Below are 13,905 nucleotides of genomic sequence, written 5' to 3'. Positions count from 1 at the left end.
CACTTTGGCATAGAATTCATGCACCAATTGGGGACAAAAGTAATCCCTGATGTCTAGGAATGCTTGACACCCAATTTGTTCCCAAGGAGCATAGGTCTGTAGAGTCACAATAACCTTTTGTTCCACTAGAATGGGTCTATCTCTAGCTAGAATTCTCCTACATTCGATGTCAAACATCCATTGTCCAACAAAGGAACCACCTGACATACTTATACAAACTACAAGCACTAGCATTAGATAGGCATAACTAAGCAATCAGAAATCTAGAAATCATGTTATTAAAACATAAAAACTGTACCATCGGTCCAAACTCATGACCATCGGTCGATGGAGTAGACCATCGGTCCGATGGTGTAGACCTACGGCAGTTTGTCTAGACAAACTCCCAGAATTTCACCAACTGTTCTACTTTGGGACCTACGGCCGAGGGTGAAGTCCTACGGTCGAATGTAAGACTCCATCGGTCGAGGGTCAAAGACCTTCGGCCGATGGTAGTTCATCAGATCTGTCCCCAAAAATTCACCCTTTTTCACCAAATCGAAGTTATTTTGGACAAGAGCAGGTGTATAAGCATCAGACAACACCGATTAACATACACATATCAATCAATTCAATCAAAACCACTAAAATATCAACGAATTATGCATTAAAAGTTTTAACTTTTTCAAAACTAAAATCATTGAAAACTAACAAATGAGATAGAACTGGAATACCTGGATTATGGCGTTGGAATCACGAAGAAAAAGTGCACACAACAATCGGACAAAAACTCCTTTCGCTTAAACTTCAAAATCGATTGTAAAAATTCACCAAAATCACCAAGTGACTGAACCGTTGGTATTTTGCGTCCTTTTATACCCCTTCAGTGACCATCGGTCGATGGTCAAGTCCTACGGCCCGATGGTCTAGACAATCGGGCGATCGTATTTTCCTACGGCCGGAGGTCTTGACTGTCGGCCGGTAGTCTTGGTTTTGAAAAGTTTTAAACTTACTCCATATCAATTTCAAATTTTACCTTCTTTTTCACATCCACTCCCCCTGGGACTGATCTTTACATTATAAAATTAAACACGCCTTGTTCCATTAATCTTCAAACAGGTTATTATCATATTTAAAGAAAAACACTGGGTTCCTTACACAGTGAACCCTTCAGAGAGCTGAGTTGCCAAGTCTAATAGTTAAAACATAAATGCACATGAAACTAACAAATAATGCAGATATTTATGGATTTTTCAGATATATATTCACATGCAAAGCTATAAAGAAAACTACTATACTAGATCCAGTGTGTCATGATCAACAATATTATAACAGACATATTCAGCAAATCTTAAGCCTTACACGTCTGCAATCCTTCAGCTTTTAACATATAACAACACTAAAAACGAACATAACACATATTTTGTGAGTTGACATACCAAATTGATTTAATCATTTGATTTCGGGGATCAGAACTGAATTATGTTTTTCATGAAAAATATACAGAATAACTTTCAAAAATATCAATAAACATTTACCAACTTTCACCCTAGACTTTGATGATCACGTTAAGTTAATTACATTAACATTTTTCAATGTTAGATTTTGATCACAAAGTCAGTCCTCATTTGAGATCGCACAATGTTTCAGGTAGAACAATTGAGCACAAATATATTGACGTTGTCCTCTTATCACATCAATGTACTTTCGATTCGATTGAACAGAACCATCTCACGATGTTTTTAGCAACCTTGTCAGCCATGAGCTTCTACCTTAAACTTATACTTTTAGTTTTCGATAGCCTTGTTTATCTCAAATTTATTGCATACTTTGAAAAGACGCATACCGGTCGCTATAAACCCTATATTTGGACGGAAATCATATGGTGTATGATGTTTGATGGATGGTAGTGATATATATTTGAGTGATGGAACGCTAAGGTATCCTCCAGAAGATATCCCCTGCTATCCAGGCCAATAGGTACAATCCCATACCACAGAATGATTTAAGTTCTCTATATCTGATGATCTGATAAATTTCTCTCCCTCGAATGTAGATAACTAAATCTTCCAAACAGCTCTCGGATTGAAATATCTGTTGTCTCAGACATAAATAGCGTATGAATCCATCAATGTTTGTTCAATTCTTGATCCATGATTCTCTTGCAGTAATGTGGTGCATCAATTTATTTACAACTTGAAGAAATAAACATAACCTTTTTTTTTTTGGATTTTCTGATGTTGCCATTTTTTCCATGCTAGATTATAAAACATAAATAAAACAAATAAAATAAAGATAACTATTCATGATGATGTACCACTGTCTTTGATTTTTACAGTATCTGCACAGGAAATCAATCTTCTGATGTTGAAGTCTCTAACCCGATGACGTTGCATTGTTCAAATCATTCTATGTCTGTGACATAAAATTTCACTTCTCAACCCGCCTAGAGAGAACACCTCCCTTTGGACACCCGACATGTATGTTGTTGACTTTCGGTCCAAGCAATAAAGGTAAATAGAAACAAGTATGCATTCTAGACAAAGTATGCTCACCTTCGGGACTCACAAAATTATCCTTTGCTACCGAATATAAATCGTAGTAGGGGAGACCTCAATCGTCTGTTGAGTTTCTGAGCAATCATTTCTTAGTACATATTCTGTGATAAGTAGGTGACTACCCTCAAGCACTGTAAACCTTTCCATGATTTCGTTATCATGATATTTACGCGTTGTTATTGTGATCATCTCTATCTAGAATTAGGTTAATAAAATCTACCAATACACTATCAATCATTCTGTATATATGTCAGTTCAGTATTGCAATCACTTTCCCACAGATAGAACAAGCAACTCATTGTCTGAATTTTTTAAAATTTTTATTGGTTTTCAATTATTCAACTTTTTATTTGATTTTCTGGTTTTATAATTTTATGGCTTTTTGATTTTATCTGTACAAAAACATAAAAAACAAACTACAAACATAAACTAGCATGCAGTACCATCAGAATACAATTATCTATCATGCAAATGAAAATTAAACATGCAAATGTCCTACAAACTACTATGCAGAAGTACACATACTATACAAGCAGTTCTAAGGCATTCACAACTCAGTCTTTTTGGGAGGTTCCTCTGTGTTAGGAGCCTCAGTTTCAAGAACCACATCAGTCAGCAATTTAACACCTATTTCTTTTAACAAGAGCTCAAAGCGTGGTTTATCAAAAGCTTTAGTGAAAAGATCAGCCCGTTGGGTTGTAGTGTCTATCTGCACTACATCTATTAGCTTTTTCTCATAGCAATCTCTAATTAAATGGTATTTAATCCCTATATGTTTCATTTTAGAGTGATTTAAGGGATTTTTAGTGACAGCTATAGCAGCAGTATTATCAACATAAATAGGAGTGTTAGAAATATGCAAACCGTAGTCACGTAGCTGCTGTTGAATCCATATAATCTGTGATGTACAGCTGGCCGCGGCAATATATTCTACTTCACATGTGGACTGAGCCACTACTGTCTGCTTCTTACACTGCCAAGTAACTAGCTTGCTACAAAGAAACTGACAACCTCCTGATGTAGACTTGAAATCTTTCTTGCAACCGCCATAGTCAAAATCACTATAAGCTGTGAGATCAAAACCATCCTCACACGGATACCATAGCCCTAAACTCGGTGAATCTTTCAAATACCTCAAAATTTTCTTAACCACAAACATATGATGAACATTAGGATTCGCCTGATAACGAGCACATAGGAAAACCGCAAACATAATGTCCGGTCGAGAAGCTGTCAGATACATTAGAGAACCTATGATTGCCCTGTATAACGTAGGATCCACTTTAGCACTCTCACAATCAGGTGAGATCCCATGATTCACTGACAACGGAGTCTTAGCTGATCTTTCTTCTTCCACTTGAAATCGCTTCAGGATATCAGCAACATACTTGGTCTGATGCAAGAAGATGCCTTTACCCGTCTGAGCTAAAATGTCCCGTTCATATTGATTATAAACGTTCCATATTAATTGATTTTGTTGCGAGGTTTTGACCTCTATATGAGACGTTTTTCAAAGACTGCATTCGTTTTTAAAACAAACCATAACCTTTATTTTATCGACGAGGTTAAAAAGACACCACCTAGATTATCCAGAAATGATAATCTAAAAATATCACACTTACACACTACCAATACGTATTGGTTTACAATATTAATATGTTACAACAAAGTAAATCTCGAATGCAGTTTTAAACAATATTATACAAGCATGCTGACACCAAATCTTGTCCATATTTTAGCATGCAACAGTGGAAGCTCTTAATAATCACCTGAGAATAAACATGCTTTAAACGTCAACAAAAATGTTGGTGATTTATAGGTTTAACCTATATATTTATATAATAGACCACAAGATTTCATATTTCAATATACATCCCATACATAGAGATAAAAATTATTCATATGGTGAACACCTGGTAATCGACGTTAACAAGATGCATATAAGATTATCCCCTATAATTCCGGGAAATTCTTCGGACATGATAAAAATGAATTCGAAGTACTAAAGCATCCGGTACTTTGGATGGGGTTCGTTAGGCCCAATAGATCTATCTTTAGGATTCGGGTCAATTAGTAGATCGGTTTACTAATTCTTAGGTTACCAAGCAAAAGGGGCATATTCGGCTTCGATCATTCACCCATATAATGTAGTTTCAATTACTTGTGTCTATTTCGTAAAACATTTATAAAACTGCATGTATTCTCATCCCAAAATATTAGATTTTAAAAGTGGGACTATAACTCACTTTCACAGATTTTTACTTCGTCGGGAAGTAAGACTTGGCCACTGGTCGATTCACGAACCTATAACAAATATGTACATATATATCAAAGTATGTTCAAAATATATTTACAACATTTTTAATATGTTTTAATGTTTTAAGTTTATTAAGTCAGATGTCCTCGTTAGTAACCTACAACTAGTTGTCCACAGTTAGATGTACAGAAAATAAATCGATATATATTATCTTAAATCAATCCACGACCCAGTGTATACACGTCTTAGGCTAGATCACAACTCAAAGTATATATATTTTTGGAATCAACCTCAACCCTGTATAGCTAACTCAAACATTACTGCATATAGAGTGTCTATGGTTGTTCCAAATAATATATATACATGGGTCGATATGATATGTCAAAACATTTGCATACGTGTCTATGGTATTCCAAGATTACATAATATATTATAATATATGTATTATACAATATAAGTTAGCTAGGATATGATTAATATAGATTTGTTACCAATTTTCACGTAGCTACAACAAGCAAAATTATTAAATCTTGTTTTACCCATAACTTCTTCGTTTTAAATCCGTTTTGAGTGATTTAAGTTGATATGGTTTTATTTTGAACTTAAGTTTATGAATGTAAACAGAAAAAGTATAAGTTTATAGTCGGAAATACAGGTTACAAGTCATTTTTTTAAAGGTAGTCATTTCAGTCGAAAGAACGACGTCTAGATGACCATTTTGGAAAACATACTTTCACTTTGAGTTTAACCATGATTTTTGGATATAGTTTCATGTTCATAAGAAAAATCATTTTCCCAGGAGAATAGCTTTGAAATCAAAGTTTATCATAGTTTTTAATTAACTAACCCAAAACAGCCCGCGGTGTTACTACGACGGCGTATATCCGGTTTTACGGTGTTTTTCGTGTTTTCAGGTTTTAAATCATTAAGTTAGTATATCATATAGATATAGAACATGTGTTTAGTTGATTTTAAAAGTCAATTTAGAAGGATTAACTTTTGTTTGCGAACAAGTTTAGAATTAACTAAACTATGTTCTAGTGATTACAAGTTTAAACCTTCAAATAAGGTAGTTTTATATATATGAATCGAATAATGTTATGAACATCATTACTACCTCAGGTTTTGTGGATAAACCTACTGGAAATGAGAAAAATAGATCTAGCTTCAAAGGATCCTTGGATGGCTTGAAAGTTCTTGAAGTAGAATCATGACACGAAAACAAGTTTAAGTAAGATTTCCACTCGAAATAAGATTGTTATAGTTATAGAAATTGAATCAAAGTTTGAATATGAGTATTACCTTGTATTAGAAAGATATCTTACTGTAAATAAGAAAGATTTCTTGAGGTTGGATGATCACTCAAAGTGGATTTGCAAGATTGGAAGTAAGCTGGAAAACTTGGAAGTGTTGTTGGTGTGTTCTTGAGTAGTTGTTTTATAACTTGGTTTATGTATGGATTTATGAACTATATTGAGCTATATTTTGATGAACATGATTAAGAACACTTATAACACCATGAACACCAAGAGAGAACTTGAGAGAGAGTAGTTTGATGCATAAAAATTGGAATTGAAATGTGTTTATATTTGGTGCGTCTTCACGTGAATGAGGTTTTGACATATAGCCTCCATTAGTTTGTAATCTTGTGAGATATTTCATGCTAGATGTTAGGTGACTCACAAGGGCTGCTAAGAGCTGATCATTGAAGTGTATATACCAATAGTAAATACATTTAGAAGCTAAGTATTGTACGAGTATGAATACGGGTGCATACGAGTAGAATTGTTAATGAAAATGAATGAGGATGTAATTGTAAACATTTTTGTTAAGTAGAAGTACTTTGATAAGTGTCTTGAAGTCTTTCAAAAGTGTATGAATACATATTAAAATACTACATGTATATGCATTTTAACTGAGTCGTTAAGTCATCGTTAGTCATTACATGTAAGTGTTGTTTTGAAACCTTTAAGTTAATGATCTTGTTAAATGTTGTTAACACATTGTTTATTATATCTAATGAGATGTTAAATTACTACATTATCATGATATTATTATGTATTAATATATCTTAATATGATATATATACATTTACATATCATTACAACGATAATCGTTACATATATGTCTCGTTTCGAAATCCTTAAGTTAGTAGTCTTGTTTTCACATATGTAGTTCATTGTTAATACACTTAATGATATATTTACTTATCATTTATCATTTTTATCATAGTGTATCAATATCTTAATATGATTTATATGTAATTAGTAAGACGTTGTTATAATGATAATCGTTATATATATCGTTTTGAGTTTCTTAATTCGATAAACTCATTTTTTATGTATAACACTCATTGTTAATATACCTAGTGAGATACTTACTTATCATACTATCATGTTAACTATATATATTTATATCCATATATATGTCATCATATAGTCTTTAGAAGTTTTAACGTTCGTGAATCGCCGGTCAACTTGGGTGGTCAACACTTAATCAAGTCTTAACAAGTTTGATTGCTTAACATGTTGGAAACACTTAATCATGTAAATATCAATTTCATTTAATATATATAAACATGAAAAAGTTCGGGTCACTACAGTACCTACCCGTTAAATAAATTTCGTCCCGAAATTTTAAGCAGTTGGAGGTGTTGACATATCTTCTGGAAATAAGTGCGGGTATTTCTTCTTTATCTGATCTTCTCATTCCCAGGTGAACTCGGGTCCTCTACGAGCATTCCATCGAACCTTAACAATTGGTATCTTGTTTTGCTTAAGTCTTTTAACCTCACGATCCATTATTTCGGCGGGTTTTTCGATGAATTGAAGTTTTTCGTTGATTTGGATTTTGTCTAACGGAATAGTGAGATCTTCTTTAGCAAAACATTTCTTCAAATTTGAGATGTGGAAAGTGTTATGTACAGCCGCGAGTTGTTGAGGTAACTCAAGTCGGTAAGCTATTGGTCCGACATGATCAATAATCTTGAATGATCCAATATACCTTGGATTTAATTTCCCCAGTTTACCATCAAACAACGCCTTTCCAAGGTGAAACCTTAAGCATGACCATCTCCCCAATTTCAAATTCTATATCTTTTCTCTTAATGTCCGCATAGCTCTTTTATCGACTTTGGGCGGTTTTCAACCGTTGTTGAATTTGGATGATCTTCTCGGTAGTTTCTTGTATTATCTCCGGACCCATAATCTGTCTATCCCTCACTTCACTTCAACAAATCGGAGACCTGCACTTTCTACCATAAAGTGCTTCAAACGGCGCCATCTCAATGCTTGAATGGTAGCTGTTGTCGTAGGAAAATTCTGGTAACGGAAGGTGTCGATCTCAACTGTTTCCGAAATCAATAACACATGCTCGTAGCATGTCTTCAAGCGTTTGTATCGTTCTTTCACTCTGCCCATCAGTTTGTGGATGATAGGCAGTACTCATGTCTATACGAGTTCCTAATGCTTGCTGTAATGTCTGCCAGAATCTTGAAATAAATCTGCCATCCCTATCAGAGATAATAGAGATTGGTATTCCATGTCTGGAGATGACTTCCTTCAAATACAGTCGTGCTAACTTCTCTATCTTGTCATCTTCTCTTATTGGCAGGAAGTGTGGTGATTTAGTGAGACGATCAACTATTACTCAAATAGTATCAAAACCACTTGCAGTTCTTGGCAATTTAGTGATGAAATTCATGGTAATGTTTTCCCATTTCCATTCCGGGATTTCGGGTTGTTGAAGTAGACCTGATTGTTTCTGATGCTCCGCTTTGACCATAGAACACGTCAAATATTCTCCTACGTATTTAGCAACATCGTCTTTCATACCCCACCACCAAAAATGTTTCTTGAGATCCTTGTACATCTTCCCCGTCTAGGATGTATTGAGTATCTGGTTTTATGAGCTTCTCTAAGTACCATTTCTCTCATATCTCTAAATTTTGGTACCCAAATTCTTTCATCCCTATACCGGGTTCCGTCTTCCCGAATATTAAGATGCTTCTCCGATCCTTTGGGTATTTCATCCTTTAAATTTCCCTCTTTTAAAACTCCTTATTGCGCCTCCTTTATTTGAGTAGTAAGGTTAGTGCGAATCATTATATTCATAGCTTTTACTCGAATGGGTTCTCTGTCCTTTCTGCTCAATGCGTCGGCTACCACATTTGCCTTCCCCGGGTGGTAACGAATCTTAAAGTCGTAATCATTTAACCATTCAATCCACTTGTTCAGTTGTTTCTGATTAAATATGTGTTGAAGACTTTTGTGGTCGGTATATATAATACTTTTGACCCCATATAAGTAGTGCCTCCAAGTCTTTAATGCAAAAAAAACCGCGCATAATTCCAAATCATGCGTCGTGTAATTCTGCCCGTGAATCTTCAATTGTCTAGACGCATAAGCAATTACTTTCGTTCATTGCATTAATACACAACCGAGACCTTGCTTTGAGGCATCACAATATATCACAAAATCATCATTCCCTTCAGGTAATGTCAATATAGGTGTCGTAGTTAACTTTTTCTTCAACAATTGAAACGCTTTCTCTTGTTCATCTTTCCATTCAAATTTCTTCCCTTTATGCGTTAATGCAGTCAAGGGTTTTGCTATTTTGGAAAAATATTGGATGAATCTTCTGTAGTAACCAGCTAGTCCTAAAAATTGGCGTATATGTTTCGGAGTTTTCGAGGTTTCCCACTTTTCAACGGTTTCAATCTTTGCTGGATCCACCTGAATACCTTCTTTGTTCACTATATGACCGAGGAATTGAACTTCTTCCAACCAAAATGCACACTTTGAAAATTTAGCGTACAGTTTTTCTTTCCTTAACAACTCTAGCACTTTTCTCAAATGTTCTTCGTGCTCTTGGTCATTCTTTGAGTAAATAAGTATGTCATTGATGAAAACAATGACAAACTTATCAAGGTATGACACACTCGGTTCATGAGGTCCATGAACACAGCTGGTGCGTTAGTAAACCCAAATGGCATAACCATAAACTCGTAATGACCGTAACGCGTCCTAAAAGCAGTCTTTGGAATGTCATCCTCCTTCACCCGCATTTGATGATACCCAGAACATAAATCAATCTTCGAATAAACTGACGATCCTTGTAGTTGATCAAATAAGTCGTCGATTCTCGGTAGTGGGTAGCGGTTCTTGATGGTAAGTTTGTTTGAAATGCCCCGTCCTAATCCATCTGGACGAAGTCTTCAACAGTTGGTCCCATTGCGAGGTTTTGACCTCTATATGCCATAAACGACTCCATATAATATGAGCAAATGCACAGCGGAAGATTTCTTTCATACCTGAGAATAAACATGCTTACAAGTGTCAACCAAAAGGTTGGTGAGTTCATAGGTTTATCTTAAAACAATAAAATTCATCATTTTGATAGACCACAAAATTTAAATGCTGCATGGTACAAATGGGCCCGAATCTTATACCCACCTGTAATTTACATGCTATATCTTTTAAATACAGTACATCTTTCTCGTGTACGAAACCATTTTCATAAATCATAGTAACCATACACATATCTTGTGCACAAAAATAACATACACATAACATGTGTATAAAATCATTCTCTCGATATATAACATTCACATCAACTGGTGGTAATTATCATGTCCACATGTTTCAATAGTGGCAATTATCATGTCTACATAATCCAATGGTGGCAATTATCATGTACACATAATTCAATAATAATCCGCAGAATTTCTGTCTGCATAATAATTCATTAGAGGAATGTTTTGCTTGTGTCTATCTCGTCAAACATTTATAAAAGCATTTCATGTATTCACAGTTCAAAATATATTTCAAAAGTATTTAATAAAGCAGTTGTAAAAATAGCGCATGTATTCTCAGTCCCAAAAATGGAAAGAGTAAAAGGGAATCAAATGAATTCACGCATATAAATATTGTAAAATAGTTATTAAAACTATGCATGAATTCACAGTCCAAAAATGTAATGAGTAAAAGGGAGCAAATGAACTCACCATACTGTATTTTGTAGTAAAAATACATATGACGACATTGAACAAGTGTAGAGTTGACCTCGGATTCACGAACCTATATCATTTGTATGTATATATATATATATATATATATATATATATATATATATATATATATATATATATATATATATATATATATATATTAAAACTTATAATCGTAACTGAACAAATTTGTTTATTATATCTTAATTTATATATATTATATATATGTTTAATTTATGTATATATTCAAAATAATTAATATTTATATGGTTATATTATTATGTCCATATTTATATATATAAGTATTTATATAAATAATGTTAATAGATTTGTTATATATAGTTATGTGAAATATTAATGTAATTTTAGTATATGTAATAAGTACATTTTATACACAAAATATTTATTTGCTCAAAAGATAGTTTTAATACAATAATGATTTACTAATAATAATAATGATAACTCTATTAATAATAATTCTAATAATGATATTGTTAATATTGATGCTTATAATTATAATAATAGATATATTATTGATAATAATAATAATGGTAATACTATAACTTATATTAATGTTAATAATAGTTTTCATGGTATTAGTGTTAGTAATAATAATAAGTATTCTAAAATAATAATAACAACAACAATAATAATAATCATAATAATAATAATAATCATAATACTAAAAATAATAAATTTATTTATAATAATTAATAATATTAATAATGGAAATAAAATTAAAAGAGTATACCCTTTAAAACATCTTCTAAAAAGAATTGCCCAGGACGGGACTCGAACCCGCGACATCCCGCTAACCCAATTAACACCTTTAACCCAATGAACCAACGATTTGTTTTGGTATTAACCCGTATGATTAACTAGTTCATCTTCATCAAACACTTATCATTTCATCATTATACTTAACATCATCATCACTATCTTCAATATCCTCTGCCATCACCACCTCTTCAATACCATCGCAATTCAACAGCAACACATAAATATTTTTCTTTTGGTAACTATCACAAAATCGGCCCAACATAAATAAAATGACTCGGCAACCCATTTTGTCAACAAATAAATAAAACCATATAATTTCCAAGGCTAAAGAAAAAAAAATGTTGGTCCGTTTATTTATTTGTTTTTTTTTTTCAACGCATACAAGTGGATTTGTGTTCTCACTTTTCCTCCTCCTTTTCGTCAACCGAAAGATTTAATTATGGGTAAGTGGGATTTTATTGAGTTGTATTTGTTGGACATCAAGAATATAAAAGTGATTTGTAGTGCCAAATTAAATCACCAAGTTGTGAAGAAGAAAAAAAAATAATAGAGTTATGTTGTTAAAAAAAGGGGTCGGCCATAGGTTAAAAAAAAGAGCACTCCTTACAGCTAATCAATTATAAACTCATTATCTTGATATCATGGTTGTTAAAAAAAATATAAAGCAAAATCCATTACGTCCCTTTTGGTTGTTCATGGTCGGCCATCAAATGATATCACCTCTCCACTTGTATAAACTCTCATCATCATCTATCTTTACACATATCATAGCGTTATATATATATATATATATATATATATATATATATATATATATATATATATATATATATATATATATATATATATATATATATATATATATATATATATATATATATATATATATATATATATATATATCCTTATCATCTAGGCTTTCTTCGACAATTTTCAACATCATGTATCTCACTAAAAAAAATATAGTAGTGGTTTAATAAAGATGAATAGTTATAGGTTTCGAACAAGAATGGATGAGAGAGAGCAGAGAGAAAGAAAAAAATATGGGAACGTTTATGGTTGCAGCAAAAACAGGTACGTTTATCACTTGCAGTTTCATGGTGGTTATTTGTGTAGATTTCGAATAATTAAATAAGTAGTAGTATATATGTTGATCGAAGGTATTGGTTTGGTGATATACTACGATGTGGGTTTGAGGTGTTCGGATAGAATACAGTAGGCGTATGCAGTAGCAGGTGAAGTTGGAGGTGATTTTAAATGATGATGGGTTGATGAGGGTATCGATAGTGGTGATATTGGTGGTCATGGGTGTGGTTTGGAACTATTTTTCGATGGTACTAGAGTAATACATCAGTAGTAATCAGCGTGGTAGTAGCAGGGATAGTTTTGGTTTAAGATTTGAATAAAATGTAAAGAATAGATGTCTCGACTTCTTTCTTTCTTCTCTTTTAGATATGATTGACCAAAGCAGATACTAGTGGATATAATTTGGTAATGAGGTTAGGTAAGTGATTAACGTTTTCCATATTATTGAAGGAATCGATTGTTTTGTAGTGCAAGTAGTCAACAGCAATATATTCTTGCAGACAAATTAAAATAAAAGTGATAGGTACTCCTAACAGAATTGCATCTGGAATTGTGAATTGGTATAGATGTGTAACATGTTTAGAGACCGGATAAAATTTATATCGAGATCTTTAACTGAATCAACTTCATATCTAATCTTAGTATAAATAAATAAATACAAATAATAATACAAATAATAATAATAGGTATAAATAATTATAATAATAATAATATTGAACAATAATCCTAACAATTCTGATAATACAAATAATTATTAATAATACTCTTAAATATGATATGATAATAATAATTATTTGTATTATCTTTATAATAGTATTAATAATGATTTTAGTGATAATGGTAATAAGGAAAATGATAATCTTAATAATCAAAATTTTTACTTTTAATTTTTATGCTACTGATATTGATAATAATCTTAATATTAATTTTTAATAATATAACAACTACATATATGTATTTATTTACATATTTATTTACAAACAATTGTTCGTGAATCGTCGGTAATGGTCAAAGGTTAAATGTGTCCATGTAAACAGTTCACAAATTTTGAGGTTCAATTAATTAGACTTTGATTATCATGTCGAAACCATATAAAGATTAAGTTTAAATTTGGTCGGAAATTCTCAGGTCATCACAGTACCTACCCGTTAAAGAAATTTCGTCCTGAAATTTGAGTGAGGTGGTCATGGCTAACAATAAAAATGTTTTCATGACGAATATGAGTTGATAAATTGAGT

At 32.5% G+C, this 13,905-nt stretch overlaps 1 protein-coding gene across 1 annotated transcript in view; it reads right to left on the bottom strand.

Annotated features, from left to right (window-relative positions):
- Positions 1 to 3,084: 3,084 nt before the first annotated feature.
- Positions 3,085 to 13,905, bottom strand: part of LOC139841407 (secreted RxLR effector protein 161-like) — a 128,808-nt gene continuing 117,987 nt past the window's right edge. Inside the window, exons 2-3 of the mRNA XM_071831627.1 lie at positions 3,402 to 3,962; positions 3,085 to 3,164 (exon numbers count right to left, since the gene is read on the bottom strand). Coding sequence (XP_071687728.1) covers positions 3,085 to 3,164; positions 3,402 to 3,962 — 641 coding nt within the window. The remainder of the gene's footprint in view (positions 3,165 to 3,401; positions 3,963 to 13,905) is intronic.

Source organism: Rutidosis leptorrhynchoides, chromosome 1 (assembly GCF_046630445.1).
Source record: "Rutidosis leptorrhynchoides isolate AG116_Rl617_1_P2 chromosome 1, CSIRO_AGI_Rlap_v1, whole genome shotgun sequence".
NCBI classification, from domain to species: domain Eukaryota; kingdom Viridiplantae; phylum Streptophyta; class Magnoliopsida; order Asterales; family Asteraceae; genus Rutidosis; species Rutidosis leptorrhynchoides.
Note: the sequence above shows the minus strand (reverse complement) of the source record. Positions and strands in the feature narration are given on the sequence as shown.